This window comes from Kogia breviceps, chromosome 1 (assembly GCF_026419965.1).
Source record: "Kogia breviceps isolate mKogBre1 chromosome 1, mKogBre1 haplotype 1, whole genome shotgun sequence".
Taxonomy (NCBI): domain Eukaryota; kingdom Metazoa; phylum Chordata; class Mammalia; order Artiodactyla; family Physeteridae; genus Kogia; species Kogia breviceps.
In genome coordinates, this window is record NC_081310.1 from 192,804,242 (window position 1) to 192,820,248 (window position 16,007).

The following is a 16,007-nucleotide window of genomic DNA, read 5'->3' on the forward strand; positions in this document are numbered from 1 at the left end:
CTCAAGATCTTGGACCCCTTTTCTTTGCTGCCCTCCCCGCACCGCCCCCCGCACCGCCCCACTCCTTTGAGGATTTCATATTTCATCCAGACTCCACTTGTCACTTGCAGGGTGACTCCTAATCTTACGCCTTTGAACTGGACTCATCCCTGGAACTCCAGTGCCCGGCTGCCTTCTTCACCTGTCCAGTAATATCAAGTAGGCACCTTGAACTTAACCAATCCTGCTCCTCCTGAAGTCTCCTCCTCAGAAACGACAACTTCCATCCTGCCAGGGCCTGGACCAGTAACCTCAGAGTGGTGAGGTGAGCGCAGCCAACAGGAAGCCCGGCCCTGGCTGACGGGAAGAGCTGCCCGCTCTGGGAAGTGAAGCAAGGCCCAAGGTGCAGGGCTGGCCTGGGAACGCGCTCGCCCGGAGCGAGGGAAAGGCCGCGTGTGACTGCCCGTGTTGTAAGACGTTAGGCATTTGTCATTGGCGATGGTTCTACAATCTACGGGACAGCAAGAAACCAGAAGGAAACAACACGTCTGGAAGTCAACAGAGCATTTTATTCCACCGGAAGAAAAATAACGAGTCTGATGTGAGAAACAGATTCGAGAGGCTCAGCAGATTGGTGATTGGGAGAGCGCTCCCACGGTGGAGACCCGGATACTTTATTTTCAGAATATTATCGAGCAGCTACTATGGTATTTTGAGGCACAGATGATGCTTAAAAACAAAGTGGCCCAGGAGCCTTCCAAACCCCGAGGTGCGTCTCCACCACGGTGAGGCCCTCGGGCCGCTAAGAGGCCATGTTTCTGTTTCCCAGTCAGCGGTGAGCAGGCCCAGGTGTGGGAAGCACAGAACAGCCAGCCTTTCTGGTGGGTGAGGAAAGCAGCTGTGGCCAGGCGGTGATGCGGCCAGCTGTGCTGGGCCAGGGCATCAAGGGGGCTTTGCTTTCTGCTTGCCCCATTTCTCCTGATTCAATTTATTTTACTTTCCTCGGAGAGGAACTGGGTACTTGAGGCAGCAAGAAAATCGGCAGGAATTATCATAACAAAGTCTCAGACATCGCTGGCTAAATACCAACTTAAAAGCCAGAGCCAGGGCCTGCTTCCTCCAAAGCTTTGGATTTTTTCCTGGCAAACCAGGAAACTTCGTCCAAAGCCCCTGAAACCTTATCATCACCAGGCCTGGCACGAGGGCCGCGAGGGCCAAGGGAGCCTGAGAAGCTCTTAGCTGCACCCACCCCCCAACCCCACCCCATTTGGTCTTTGGATCCCATTTTAACATCTGCCTCTTCCAAGGCGCAAACGTCAGGGGGGAGTTGTGCAGTAGGGAGATGAGCAACTATTGTATTTCGAGGGCTGATGAAATTTAGAAAGGAGCCGGGAGGAGGGCATCTCAACACCCCTCTGGAGTCTCCTGGAAGCACCATTCCACAGTGCAGCCCTCAACCAGCTTCCCGTGGGCAGAGCTGCAGAGAACACCGGCTGCCGCTGAGCCCAAAGTCAGGCTTCCTTAGTAATACCAAGCTCCTCAACCCAACAGAACTCCCAAGTGACTTCACTCCAGAAAGTGACAGAAGCCTCACTGACACAAACCATCAAACCTCTGAGAGTCTCCTCCTTACGAGGTCATGATCCCAGGCAGTGCGTTACTGACGACAAAAACCACAAGCCAAACTTGTGGGCTGCAGGGTGGGAGGCTGGTGGGGAAGCCAAGAGGCCTGCAGGGAGCCGCACCTGGCGCACGGCTGGGGCCCGGCAGGACCAACCAACCGACGGACCAAAAACCCACCCCGAGCCTGCAAAAGCCGGGCGTCAATTCTGCAGGCCGTGAACCCAGAGGTCAGTGAAGACCATATACAAATCCTGGATGGAGTTCAAGGCGAGCCCTGAAAACACTACTTTGCCAAAGCACTAAGCACTTGGGTTAAAAGCTCTTTAAAAACACACACGCGCGCGCGCACACACACACACACACACACACACACACACACACACAGGGTCGGGAGAGAAAGACAGATTAGCTTCATTTGTGTTTTGGAAGGATCTGGGTCATGAGTTATAAACACCAAAACCTTCTACGCATCCACTTATCCGATGGGTCCTTTTAGATCTCAGCTACCTGTGACATGCTTGTAGAGACTGACTAGATTTATTAAAATAAAAATTAAAAAATCACAAGGCTAGTCATTCATTCTAGGCCTCCCCTCTTCCTACCTTGGTTATTCCTTACAGAAAAGGGAAACCACAGAAACAAGACCCAGGAAGGAGAGGGCAGTTGGTCTAGGCCTTGCCACCAGTTGGAATTTAAAACCAAGGGCAAGAGATATTTTGGCCAAATCTTGGCCCCAAACTTACAAGAACAGCTTTCTAGCACTCAGATTTCATTCCTTTTTCTAAGACCCTCTCCTTCTCCCTTCTCATCCCAGGGCTGCCGTCCCCCCGTCCCCCAGGGCTGTGGGGCCGGGCGGCTGCCTGTAGCTTTTTTAAGGAGAACAGGGCCCAGGACCTCCTTTGGCGCTGCTGCTCAGGAGAGGGAACACTCTCTCTGTCGGTTTTTGATAAGTTTGCGGAGTTTTGCTCTGTTAAACAGTCCTATGGGGTTTTTTTCCCCTTCTAAGGTATCAGAGCCTACCAAGGTTTCAAACTGCCCTCTCTGATAATAACCCAAGGAAACCTTATAATGCGGGCGTGTGTGTGTGCGTGCGTGGCAACAGGACACACCTCGAAGTTTTCCCTCAAGGTCTGGCAAGCCTAGTCAGGAGAGAGCCAGCGAGACAGGCAGATAAAAAATAATTTGTGACACTCTAAGAACTGTCTCTAAACTGGGGAGGAAGTAAATAAAAGACGCATCTGAGTCACTCCCCTAGGCCTCATCAAGGGCTGGCTCTGGGTTCTAGACACTTCGGTTCGCGGCTCCAGCCGGGACGAGCGCGGGTTTCAAAGGCGGCGCTCTGGACGCACCTGCCCCCTCACCTCAGCCCACCTGGCCGTCAATGCTCTAGTTTCCCAAACTAAGGCATAACATTCTGCAGCTTCCAAGAATCCCTCTTCACGGACAGTACCCTGAATGAGACGTGTAGAATTAGTGCAATAGAAGATCCAATATCATTTTATATTACTTTACAGTTAACAAACCTTTACACACATCACAGGTCCTGTTCAGAAATGCTCCTACGTATTTACAAACACACAGTTGTACATATATACATGTTAACAAAATACAGGGCAATCTAAAAATTAGGTTGATCTCAGTTACACTTTTTTTTGTTTTAAACGTTATTCAACCAATACCTCTTAAAAATTACCTCCCCATAATCGAAAGTAACCCCATGCCCCCCAAATTCATATGGTTCCATTTGTAACCCCTGTCACCAGTATTTCCTCTCCCTCCTGATGGCACCCCCCGAACCCTATTCTGCTCTCCCCTGATTTAAGCCAAGCCCGCGGGCCTCTCTCCTCCTCACTGGCTGGGGGTGTCCCTCCGGCAGCCGGGGTTTCTCAGGAGTCCAGCTCCAGCTGCTCTTGGTTTTCACTGAGTCTTAACATAAGTTGCTGTTCATAGTAAAGGCTCTTTGCATAGTTTATTTCTTGTGATAACTTGACAGCAAGGACCTCTGATTTCACGTGGACCTGAAGAAAAGGACAGAATGAGTAACCTGCCCCCGAGGTGGGAGGCCCGACAGGATCACAGGACACGGGCCATTGAAATCCACCCAGGCAGCAGCTCCCAGCCTGACTGCGGGTCGGAACAGCATGCGTGTCGTTTAAAGAAACAGATTCCCAGGGCCCTCCTCCGAGTTATGCCGACTCGGGCTCTGGGGTGGACCTCTGGAACCTGTACCTTTAACGTATTCCCCAGGTGACCGTGCAGTCGACCCGCAATCGCCCGACATTTGGGGCTGCCTGTAACTGAGAACCAGTTTCAGCTCCGAGGGGTGAAGATCAGCTGACGTGAGACTAAGCGGAGAACAAAGACTTGGGACCCAAATCTAAAGTCTGGTGATGGTCAAAGGCCACAAATGCCCTCGAGGCCTTTCTTATCAAGAAAGCTCCCTTGCCTTGAAAGGGTGAAGTGCAGCTGGGCAAAGCTCCCCACCTCCGAAAGGAACTTGTGGAAATACTCAGGCTTTTGGGTGTTAACTCAATTAATCTACCGGCCCTAACCCAAGCCAATGACCCCAGGGGAGCCTGCACAAGCCAAACCAAACCCAAGCGCATTCCTGGGCAGGGAGAAGGTCAAGGGAGAGAGGCCCCAAAAGGCTGGTTGCTGTTTCTCATCTGTGGAAACACTGAGATAAGCAGGGCCATTTTGAATGGCACGTCATTCTCGAACGCAGGCTTGAAAATCCTAGCACTCCAGGTGAAACATGAGCAGGGCTAACACCTGGTTTCATGAAAAGATCCCACGTTAGAATATGGCTGGCGGTGGGGTCCCTCACACGTGCTTCTGCTGAGCCAACAACAGCCCCTCTGGGCGGAGGCAGCCAGCGTGATCCAGGCCGCCAGCCGTGGAGCTGCACGGGCACGTGGCTGTGAACCCCAGCTCCCTCCGGTGTTGGCCGGAGAACCTCGAGCAAGTCACCGGTCCTCACCGAGGCTCCTCACCAGTCAAGTGCGGACAACAGCACTACAACCTTAAATCATCTCTAAGTACTTAGAATGCAGCCCGACACACAGTAGGCCCTTAGCGAATGCTGGTTATTAACAGGAACGGTGTTGTTGAACAGTCCTGCCGTGACAATATCTTGTACCTTTTGGAGGTCAAGTATAAAGTTTATTTACAGATATTCATTGAGCTTTTACCGTGGGTAGGGGCCTATGCTAGATATTGCTTCCTTGTGCAGAAAAAAAAGTGAGTCCCCAATTATTCTAGAGGTGAAGCCATGAAGAAGCCAATGTGTGCCCTAACGCCTTCTTAGATTCAACGCACCGAAGAGTCCCCTTTTAGGAATAAAACACCCCCCTGTGCATCATGTGAGCTGGTCCTCACGGATGATTAGAGGCGGTAATGCTGCCTGTACTGTATGGGTGGGAAACCGTGGCAGAAGCGTTGAGCAACCCGCCCTCCGGTGGAGCTGGGAGAGCGGCATCGCCCCCCCCACCCCCTCCCACGCCGAGCGCCTTCTGCCTGTGGGACTAGGACGCAGGACCCTCGGGCACTCACACCAGCCCCGCCCAAGCCTCACTTTCCCGTTGAGAAGCATCAGCAGGGCGGCGGCCGGCTGAGGAGACAGGCAGGGGTGCACTCACCATCGGCTTCTGGTGGGAAGGGCCGGGCATAGACACCCCACTGCTCGTGTTCACGGCCTTCTTGGTCACCTGCACGTACACCTTCCCGTGGTCTTTGGAGACGAGGCAGTGGTAGAGGTCGTCGTACTTGACTTCCAGGAAAATGGCCTCCCGGTCCAGGTAGTCTCCGCTTTTCAGGAAGTAGACAGCCTTGGAGGAGATGAGCACACAGTAGCTGTCGATGTTCTCCACGGCTATGAAGCTGCAGAGAAAGAAGCGGAGTGAGAAGGGCCCGCAGAGCCCCGAGGCTGAGGCTGTAGGAGGTCCCCCCCCACCCCCCCACCCCCTGCCGAGGCTCCGAACTTGAAGCCAGGCTCCCTCCCTCACTACACCTTGGGCAGGTGGCTCACCCACTCTGAGCCTCCGTCTCCTTGTCTGTAAACCAGGAATTTAAAACAAGCGACACTGGCCTCTCCCGGCTGCTGTGAGGCCAGTGCGTAAAGCACAGAGCCCTTACACAGGGAGGCTTGATAATATGACCAAGTGTATCAACTGCAGAAACAATTTTACGGCCCTTTTATAGCCTAAGGCTTGGAGAAAACTGTAGCAGTGCTTTGTTGGGCAGAAGAGAAGAAGGAGATACAATGCTTTGAACTGCTGACTGAAGCAGCAGCTGAGAAGGTTCACCGGGGAGGCGGGGTGGGGGAGGGGCAGCCACAGGGCTGGAAGTCGTGGGCAGGGGGGGTGGTGATGGACCGGGGAAAGCGGAATTGGATGGGTCACCAACCTAGGCGCCGCGAGAGGACGGCACGCCTTCTCCAGGTGCGTACCTACATCCACTTCCTTTTTGTCACAGTTCTAGTAAGAGGTCACCTGGTCTCAGCTCAGCACCTCCAGGGACAGGGGACTCACTGGTGAGACCACCACCGTGTTCTCAGAACCCAACTGTTAGAGAGAGCCTTTTTAGGTAAAGCTGGAATCTTGATTTCCATAAACTCTCAGTCATCACTTCCAGGGGCTTTAGGGCCACTCAGAAAAAAAATCTCTTCTTCCCTGGAGCCCCAGATTTAAAGTGGAAATTTATGCATGTCAAAGCTTTCAGCTCGGCTACTGAATGAAGAGCAGTGACCCTTGGAAACGGCCGTGACAGCTCTCCCAGGCCTGGCTGCCTCCGTCGCATCTTGTGACAGCCTTCCACAATGGGGCGGCCACGTCGGGGGACAGCGCAGGGGAGCGGGAAACGGCGAGAATACTAAGAGCTGACGACAGGCTGGCTGTCAAGCCCCGGCCCCCTGGGACTTGATGTCCTGAGAGGAATTGCCACACCGCAGTTGCCTGGAGCCGCGGCTCCCCTGGAAGGGACGGGGTCCCGGGATGGCTTTGTTCCACGGTCAGCAGTCGCCAAACTCTGCTGAGATGGAGCAGGCCTGCCTGCTGCTGGACAGGCCGGTCCTCTCTCAGTCCCAAGCTGGCCCCAGGCCCCTGGCTCACCTCTGGGCTTAGAGAACCCCCATTCTGAACATGCCTTTTCTCTCAGCCCAAGGATTCACGAGTTCTCTCTGAAGCTTCCCGAGACACACGCCCACCCTGCGCCCACCTCGGAAGGCTTCCTCGCTTACCGTCAAGAGCACTGCCAAGCAACTACTTGTTCTCATTTTGTTTCCCGGACAGGTATTTGACTCTCTGACTAAGCTGAGGTAAGAGTGGGGTCCACACCCTACGCCCCCCGTGTCTCCCTGGGCACCCACCATTGAGTCGGCCACCCCCTCAGTACTCAGTGAAAATATGCCTGGTTCCAGCTGCCATTTTAATTACAGCCTCACGTGACAAAAATTGGGGTTTATTGTTCTATTCTAACTGGTTGGCAATGCCAAGAATGTAGACTTGTAAAGTCTCAATGCCAAAATTAGAAATACCCAGCAGCTTTTGGCGTTCAGGCCACTTAGCACGGAATTTCCCATATCCCGGGCTCTGACAGTATCATTTAAAGAAACCAACTGAAATAGCTGGTCCAGGGGAAGAAAAGGTGACAGAAAGAGACAGAGAGACAGAGAGAGATGAAAAAAGCTTCCTGACAAAGAGAGGAAGGATCACAGGACCAGCTAGAACTTGCTGGGAAACTAGCTTAAAAACTGAAAATGGCCGAGGATTTCTGAGCACAGGTGGGCCGGGCACATGGCAACGGAGGCTGTAATGGGCTCTCAAAGGAGATCCCCGAAGTCGGCCACCGCAATTAGGGTGAGAGCAGCACGTGCATTAAAAATCCAATAGAGATTGTTACCTTTCCTCTGGTCCAGCACAAGATAGGGTACTTCTATCCCATCACCCGTGCCTCCACTCTCACCCTGTTTAGTACCTGCTGGCTGACATTTACGCACAGCCTCTAAAAGGGCCAAGGCCTTCCCATCTGGGCAGCTGCTCTTACACCTGGGCCGAATGGCTGACATTATTAGTGCCCTTTCCAAACTGGACTTCTTTAAAACAGACTCCCTTCCAAGAGGCCACAGACAGTGCAAAGTCCTCCATCAGGCCAGAAGAACTTCTGCTCCGGGTGGAAGGAAGGAGGGAGGGCAGCTCTGAGCGGGGACGCTCTAGTGAAAGTTTCCCCACGCAGTGGTGGAAGCGCAGGCCAAGCAGGCAGGGAGACCCACCAGGCTGGGCCAGCTGCTGTCTCTGCGGCTCGGTTTCTTCATCTGATAGAGATCGTACTACCTGCCGTCACAAAGTCAGTAAAGCCATGGGCAAAGAATTCATGGCTGGGCTTCCCTGGTGGCACAGTGGCTAAGAATCCGCCTGCCAGTGCAGGGGACACAGATTCGAGCCCTGGTCCGGGAAGGTGCCACATGCCACAGAGCAACTAAGCCCATGCGCCACAACTACTGAGCCTGCTGCGCTCGCTCTAGAGCCCGCGACACAACTACTGAGCCCGCGTGCCACAACTGCTGAAGCCCACGTGCCTAGAGCCCGTGCTCCGCAACGAGAGAGCCCACCGCAGTGAGAGGCCTGCGCACCGTAACAAAGAGCAGCCCCCGCTCACCGCAACTAGAGAAAGCCCGCGCACAGCAACGAAGACCCAACACAGCCAAAACTAAATAATAAATAAATTAATTTTAAAAAAACAAAAAAGGAATTCACGTCCATTACAGAAACGTGAGGGGAGACGAGCAGTTTGTAAATGTGCACAGATCTCTATTCTGTGAGCTCAGGGGCCCTATTCGTACCCTGAAGCTAATACAGACAGTAATTTTTTGGACATTTACATGAAATGTCCTAGTCTTTTCAAATCAAAAGCAGCCAAGGGTCTAAGTGAAAGGAGGGGAAAGGGAGACAGCGGGGCCTCAGCTGGAGTGCCAGGGTCCCAGACCACGGTCTGAGCAAAAACCCAGACACTGACTTAGCCAACAGCGTCTCTCTCTCCATTTTCCTCCTGATGCTCCCCTGGAACTCCCACAACCAGTGACCAAGGCTTTGGGTTTCACCATTACAGCATACGTTTTTTAAAAAACAAAATCTGGAGACCACAACAAAGAATAATTAAAACTGAGCTCCAGATTACGGGTCCCCACCTGTAATGGAGACCAACCCCGAACTTGTCACCGAGAGAGAGGAACCAAAACCCAGGGGGACAAGAGAAGCCAAACCAATGAGTGCACTCAGCGCTTCTCTGCCCGTCTGCCCCCCCTCTGTCGTCAAAGCCCGGTGTCCCCCTCCCTGCCTGGCCATCCCCTGCAAAGGCCTGTGCTCCACAGCCTTTCATTTGCGTCCCTGGAGAGGCTCAGGGTTTCGTCCAGCGTGGCAGCGGCTATGGCCTCACACGAGCTGAGTGTAGACACGGGGCTCTCCACTCTTCATCCCCCGTACCCACCTCACTTCACTCAGGGCTGCTCTAGGCTCATGAATGAGTGACCACGGCAAAACCTCGTGGGATGACATGGGGAGAAAAGCCACGTGGTCTCAGGTCGATCCTGAGTGTGTCCTTCTACCCTCTGACCTATTATTAATTCGGAGGAAGAATGAAAAAATGTGGCCAGAGACACACAGCCTCTGGATAAGCTGTACCCTTCAAACATGAAGAACCAGAGAAGCCGCCCAGTGCTCTGTAGACACCGCGAATGATTCTATAAAAAAAAACAGGCGGGGACTCCCCTGGTGGCGCAGTGGCTGAGAATCCACCAATCGATGCAGGGGACACGGGTTTGAGCCCTGGTCCGGGAAGGTCCCACATGTCGCGGAGCAGCTAAGCCCGTGAGCCACAACTGGTGAGCCTGCGCTCTGGAGCCCGCATGCCACAAGACAAAAACCAAAAAACAGAATTTTTAGACATTGGTTAAAAGTTTCACTTATAACTCTCCTTTAAGGAGAGAAAGAGGACATTCTGACCTTGGGATCAACTTCAGAAAGTTTCTTCTGAGGGAAAGGAAAGCTGTGGCACGTGGCTTACACCATTCTCCAAGACGACAGGTCCTAAGAGTGGGTGAACCCGGCAAGGTTCAACGCCTTGTTGGAGCAGCACCCACTCCGACGAACAACATCTCAAACCATGATACCACGGGGTATTCTCATCAACGCCAATTGCATCACCAACAATAGCTTCAACCCCCTCGCTCTGCGGCAGGTAGAAATGGTGTCTCCAAGCCCCACGGCTGACGTGCCATCGGAACCAGCCAATCTTAGGTGCCAACTGGCTCTGTCACCAGCCACGTGGCTTGGCTCGGAGTTTCTTGCTGTCATGCGTTGAGCAAGGATCATCATATCTCCTCTTAGGGCCACTGTGATGACTAGAACTGATCTACATGCCCAGCTAATGGTGGTTATTGTTATTTCTTTCTTTTGTTGAGAACAGATGTAAGTTATCCTAATCCTGTGGGGAAGGTCCCCTTTCAAGTCTACTACAGATCCTTGCTTCAGCAGGTTAGAAAAATGAGTGACCCTCTAAGAGACCACAAGGAGACAGGCTCAGGACCAATTATTGCTCCTTAGGGAGAGAGAAATCTGCCATTTTTTTTCAAATACCCTTTTCAATTGATTTCTTTCTTTTTCTCCCACTGTTTTTTTTTTTTTGCTTTATTAACTCTATTGATACATTTGTTTTCCTCACTTTGTAGGCATTTCAAAATCAGAAGAGTTCAGAGCTGTCTTACTCCAGGAGTGCTCCTAGAGCAGGCTCCTGCCCCGCACGTGTCACTGCCCAAGTCCAGGTGTGACCCCACACCTGTGTCTGAGCCTGGGGTCTTGCAGAGCAACTCAGCACACACGTGCCACGGGTCCTCACACTCCGCACGGCCTCTCGAATCCTCTCCTCCTCCAGCACCGCCCCTCGCGGTTGATGGCATCTCCATCCAACCGACCAGGCAAGCAGCCCTCGAGTCCCTCTCAGCCCCGCTCCTTGCTCAGCTTCTAAACCTGGTCAGTCTACTGACTGTACTGACGCCCGCCTCCCTCTCCCCTCTCCCCATCTTCTCTGCCAGTCTGCGCTCACCTGGATCACTCCCAGGGCCTCCTAAGTGCTTTCCTGCCCCCCAGTCTCTCCAACTCTGATCCCTTTCTCTGTTGCTGTCAAGGTTACATTTTTTCAACGTCATTTTGAGTGAGATCCTCTTCAAAATCTCACCCCTGCCTACAGGAAGCCGTTACGGCTCTCAGAATCTGTATGGACAGCAAGGGGGGAAAGGGGGGGTGATCTTAAAAAACAGCTCTCAGAATCTGTCCTTGTAACCCACCTTTCCAACCTCCGCTCCTTCCCTCCCACACAGGTGCTGCCACCACACCCGGCTAACTGGACTTCCCCCAGAAATGCCGCTAACTCTCCTGCCTCTGAGCCTTTGCCCGGCACTCTTCTCTGCCTGCGTACATGCCTTTCTCTCTTCTTGGCCCATCTCTCCTTGTGCTGCAGGACCAGATCAAGTGCCAAGAGCCTTCCCTGGCTTTCCAGGCACAAATCAATAACTTGCCCTTGTGGTCCCATAACACATGGCCCATACTTCTACTTTAAAAGCAATCACATGTTTATAAATAGTTGGGAATACTGTCTGCTTCCCCTGCTAGACTGTGAACTTGTCCTGGGACATAGTAGGATTCAATAAATTCATGTGTTATGTAGTCTCAGAAAATAACAATGCATTTATGTTGTAGGGTCCAGTGGAATTTGCCAGTGCACAACTTTGGATGTTGCATGTATTTTACCCAGTGGTAAAGATAAAGAATTCTCTCAGAAGTCTTGATTTAACTTGTTAAAGATTTAGCAAGCCACTCCCTTTCCCTTCCTCCCTTCCTCCCTCCGTCCCTTTCTTTCTACTGAAGTACAGTCGATTTACAATGTTGTGTTAGTTTCAGGTGTACAGCAAAGACAAGCCATTAACTTTTATCTGAGTAGCTGGATAATCCACCAAATGAAAGTTTTAATTTAGTGGCATATCAAAGAATATCCAATTTCCTAAGTGTCAAAGGTTATTGGTACATTATTTCCTGGTTTAGAAAACGGAAGCCAATGAATTCTATCCCACTTCTCAAAAGGTCTGATCTTTTGTTTTTGTTTTGAGACTGCATATATTACTATAAGGTTTTTATTTACAATTATATGCTATTAGAATCAACACTATATAACCTGTGCTCAAAATAAAAAATTCTGATTTCTATCTCTATCTGTAATTTCTCAAGAAGGATAGACAGGATACAAAATATATAAACAGTATGTTCACCAAGGGGCCAAGAAGGGAGAATTTTACTCTTGATTTTTGTCCTTTCTGTACTCTTTTGAATTTGCTAACTATGAACATGAGTTTATTTCATCAAAAGGAGAAACGACTAACCTGGCTGGTGGGTTTATAGGCTATTTTGGTTTACTTTTTATACTTTTTTTTTGTATTAAAAAAAGATCTCAATAAAGAAAAAGGGAAAAAAAGAAGAGGAGGAACACACTCAAACAGATGGAAATGAGCACACAACCCAAACGGACCAGGGAGCTGCCTGGCTCGGCTGAGATCAAGTGACCCGGGGATCCAGTGACAGCCTCCAAGACACTGACTAGACTCAAGTGGCCTCCTATGGGTGACTTTCAAGTGTCCGCAGAAGGCAGGCACCACCTTCAAAGTCTTGAATGGGAACCACTTCCCATGTCCTGCTGCCCCTGAAGAGTTCTTAGTTGCTGCTGTTCATTCCTTTTCCTTTCATCTGTAAATATACCAGCTTATTTCTCTAAAGGATAAGGACTCTTTTGTTAGCACAGTGACAATACTAAAAAATAATGAATAATAATAAGAATTTAAAATGTCAGACATTTAGAAAGGCTTCTAATTTCCAATTAGAACAAGAGCTCTTAATATTCTTGGATCATGAACCCCCACTTCGGCATTCTGGGGAGGCCCATAATCCCCTTCTACGGATGCTAATTTTAAATGCATAAAATAAAACGCTTAGGGTTACAAAGGAAGTGAATTATATTTAAATATATCTATCGAAATATTAAAATTGGGATAGCGAACTGAAAGCTGCTGTTTTAAAGCATAAAATAATATCTAAAAAAAAAAAATCTGACAAATACTATTTCCTAAAACTACATTTAAAAAATATAATCTAAATGTCAAATAAACTCCAGAAAACAGTATGTTTGGGCAGCTACTTAGGTCATGTGCATTGCTTGTAAGCACCTTTTTGGAAAAGGTAAAGAGCCACCCTAGTGCTTACATTGCTAGTATGTAACTTGGTCTGTGATGGTGTATTGGAAATAAAATAGGTATTTCTTTCTTTTTTTTTAAATGAGAATGAGGTTTCTGGCTACAGACGAGACACAAGTTACAGAGAAAAATTAATTTAATAAATAGAACAAATTTCACTCTAACATCATCTTAACCCAGGATCCAATTTCAGAACCAAACTTAAGAAAAATGGAAAGTCATGGCAATTTTGTAACATATCAGAGGAATATTTGATTCATTCAAAACCGAAGCCTTTTCAGTTGTCCAGACCTTAAATCATATGTCAGCAACTATCTTTTTAATACTAATTAAATAAAATAAAAAATTAAATGAAACTTGATCTGGGAGAACAAAGTTGAAGTAACCATGGCACTGTGGACTTTGCCGGGTTTTCACTACATCAGGAAGTAATTACACAATATTTTCCAGAAGTGAAACAGTGAGTCTTAACTGGAAAAAAATGTGGAAACATTTAGTTAGAACAGTAGGGCAAGGTATTAAAGAGCCTTTTAAGGGGTTAACTCTGAAGGAAAATATGCAAATAATTGGGTCTTTTAAACATGTTTTTAATTACGATACCAGGATAAAAGTCAGGTATTCTATGGCACTCGTGTGCTTCTCCTGAAAACGCCTTTCTTGCGGAGGGATGCCTCCAACATTCATGTCACCGTGAAGACCCAGCCTGACAAGCGAGGATACTTCGGAGGAACATTTGCCAGGTTCCCGATGACTTCTTCCCTGTACACTGAGGAAGGCTACGGCCATGTGGCTTCTTCAACATTCACTGCCAAGATTTAACCCACAAACTTGGGTAGAGACACATGGTTTTCATCTTAAGAGTCAAAAGTCATTCACGCCAACATCTTTTCCTAGTTCTTATGAATTTGAAGAGTTTCATGAAATCTGTTTTACTGACTTCATTTTGATTTCAGTTTTCAGCTTTCCATGGCTGTTGTCAATGCATGTATCTCACTGGGAGCAAGCCTATGTTAGCTGTAGTACACAATTCCTCCCTGTGTTCTTGGCATATGTCATCCTATTGAAAATGAATTTCACAAGGACCAAGGTTTGACTTGAAAATGAATTTCACAAGGTTTCACTTGAATAAGGGTGAGTGGGAAAGAAAATTAAAAGCACAATGTACAAATAACTTTCCAACTATCATTCATTCAACAAATATTTGTTGAGTGCCAGGCACTGTTCCATGTACTGAGGATTCTTCAATGAATGGAACAGACAAAACCTGCGGCCCTCGTGGAGCTGCCCTTCTAGTAGACTCTGCACCATGTCCCGCTACACCTGAGGAACAACTCTCTGAGCCTCTGATCCAAAGGCCAAAAGTTACATTAGCGAAGTGGTATATAGGGCAGCCATGGCACCAAATCCTCACTGAAGGCAGGCAGGAATATAAAGCCCTCCCTGGAGTGAAACACTGGGCATTCTGGTTATCGGAGTGATGGCCAGAGCTGAGGCTAGACTAAAAGAGCAGATAGGTGTATGCTATGGACAGAATTATGTCCCCACCTATTTGGAGCAAGGAAGTAATGAAGGTTAAATGAGGTCATAAGGGTGGGGCCCTGATTCTATAGGAGACACCAAAGATCTTGCTCACCCTTTCTCTGCCATGTGAGGACACAGCCAGAAGGTGGCCGTCTGCAAGCCGAGAAGAGAGCCTGCACCAGGAACCAACTCAGCCAGCACCTTGATCTTGGACTTCCCAGCCTCAGACTATGAGAAATAATTTTTTGTTGTTTAAGTCACTCAGTCAACGGTATTTTGTTATGGCAGCCTGAGCTGACTATGATAATGTAATACACCTCCATCACTGAGAGACTTTCCAATAACACTGCAGGGAGCTTGAGTTACAAAAAAACACATCTAGGAAGATGCCATCCCATGCAGCAAGCAACAAATGAATTCTGGATTTGACTTTTGATATCCCCGTTCAAATACTGCTACAAAACTATGAGATGAGGTTAGCTTAACAGCCTTTCTAACAATGACACTGAAGCTAACCTCTACTTCAGATATCCTCCACCAACCAAAAAACATTCATGGTCCTCTGAACCCTCCCTAGTTTGCTTTATCTTAAGAGAGATAAATAAGCATTAAGAGAAATTAAACTAGTATTTTGCTACTTATCACCAGGCAGAACTAATTGCTCTCTCTGGACTGTGGTTCTAACACCTATTTAGGTTACAGAGCATTTTACACTACAAGAGTCTCTGCAGAATATCCTAAAATAGTGATATACTGAATTCTACCACATCAACTAGGAAAAACTTCACTAACTGAAAATATAACAAAATCCTAAGTATATAAGGCTCCACATTCAAAGAATAACAAAACAACCTTAAGAACATTGCATTTCCAAAATTTTCAGCTACCAGTTGTTTGTTGTTTATCTGTTTTGTTTTACTAGCATTCTGCAGCAAACAACAAAACACCAAAGTTTAGGAAAGTTTTACAGGGCAAAAAACCTTTAGATTGAGAACATTTTATCTTCTCTTTTTGAACGAATTGGAAAGAGATTGCCAGCGTTAAGGTCCCGCTATGGAACTCAGTTTGAGAACCACTGTTATATCTGAATCGATAAAACACCTGGGGCCAAGGAATCTTGTTGACCAGGTCCAAGGCCTAAGGGTCACGCTGATACTCAGATCGGATAGAAACTTCTCAGACTCAAAGCCAGAAAAGACAACTCGGTGAACCAAAAGGGCTGGTTTCCCACAGCTCCAACTTACAATTCATCTTGTATGTTGTCTGTTAGTTTGAAGAGCTGCTCCTGCCCTTCGGCCTGGCTCTCAGAATAGCGGGGAAGCAGGCCCTGGGGCCCGGTGCAGCACCGTGGTTTCCGTACCCTCTGTGCTTGGGTCCTGGGTGGGGAAATGGACAAAAAGCAAAGAGGTTGAGTGTTAAACATCAAAATGATTTCCCTTCCTTCCTCGTCTGAGATAAGAACACCACTTAATACAGGACGTACTCTAAATCTGGTGACTGGAATTAAACTACATTTAGTACCACCCGTGAATGCACTAGAACAAAGTGGTTAAAGACTCCAATTTTGAACAAGCACCTCACCGTTGCCATTTTC

The 16,007-nt window shown here is 48.8% G+C and overlaps 1 protein-coding gene across 8 annotated transcripts in view; it reads right to left on the reverse strand.

Annotated features, from left to right (window-relative positions):
- Nucleotides 1-528: 528 nt before the first annotated feature.
- The window catches only part of VPS13D (vacuolar protein sorting 13 homolog D), a 246,311-nt gene continuing 230,832 nt past the window's right edge, over nt 529-16,007 (reverse strand). For all 8 annotated transcript variants that reach the window (XM_059045745.2, XM_059045813.2, XM_059045803.2 and 5 more), the window contains 3 exons: nt 15,658-15,789; nt 5,241-5,481; nt 529-3,620 (listed from right to left, as the gene is read on the reverse strand). In XM_059045745.2, the coding sequence (XP_058901728.2) occupies nt 3,489-3,620; nt 5,241-5,481; nt 15,658-15,789 (505 nt within the window). In that variant the 3' untranslated portion in view covers nt 529-3,488. The remainder of the gene's footprint in view (nt 3,621-5,240; nt 5,482-15,657; nt 15,790-16,007) is intronic.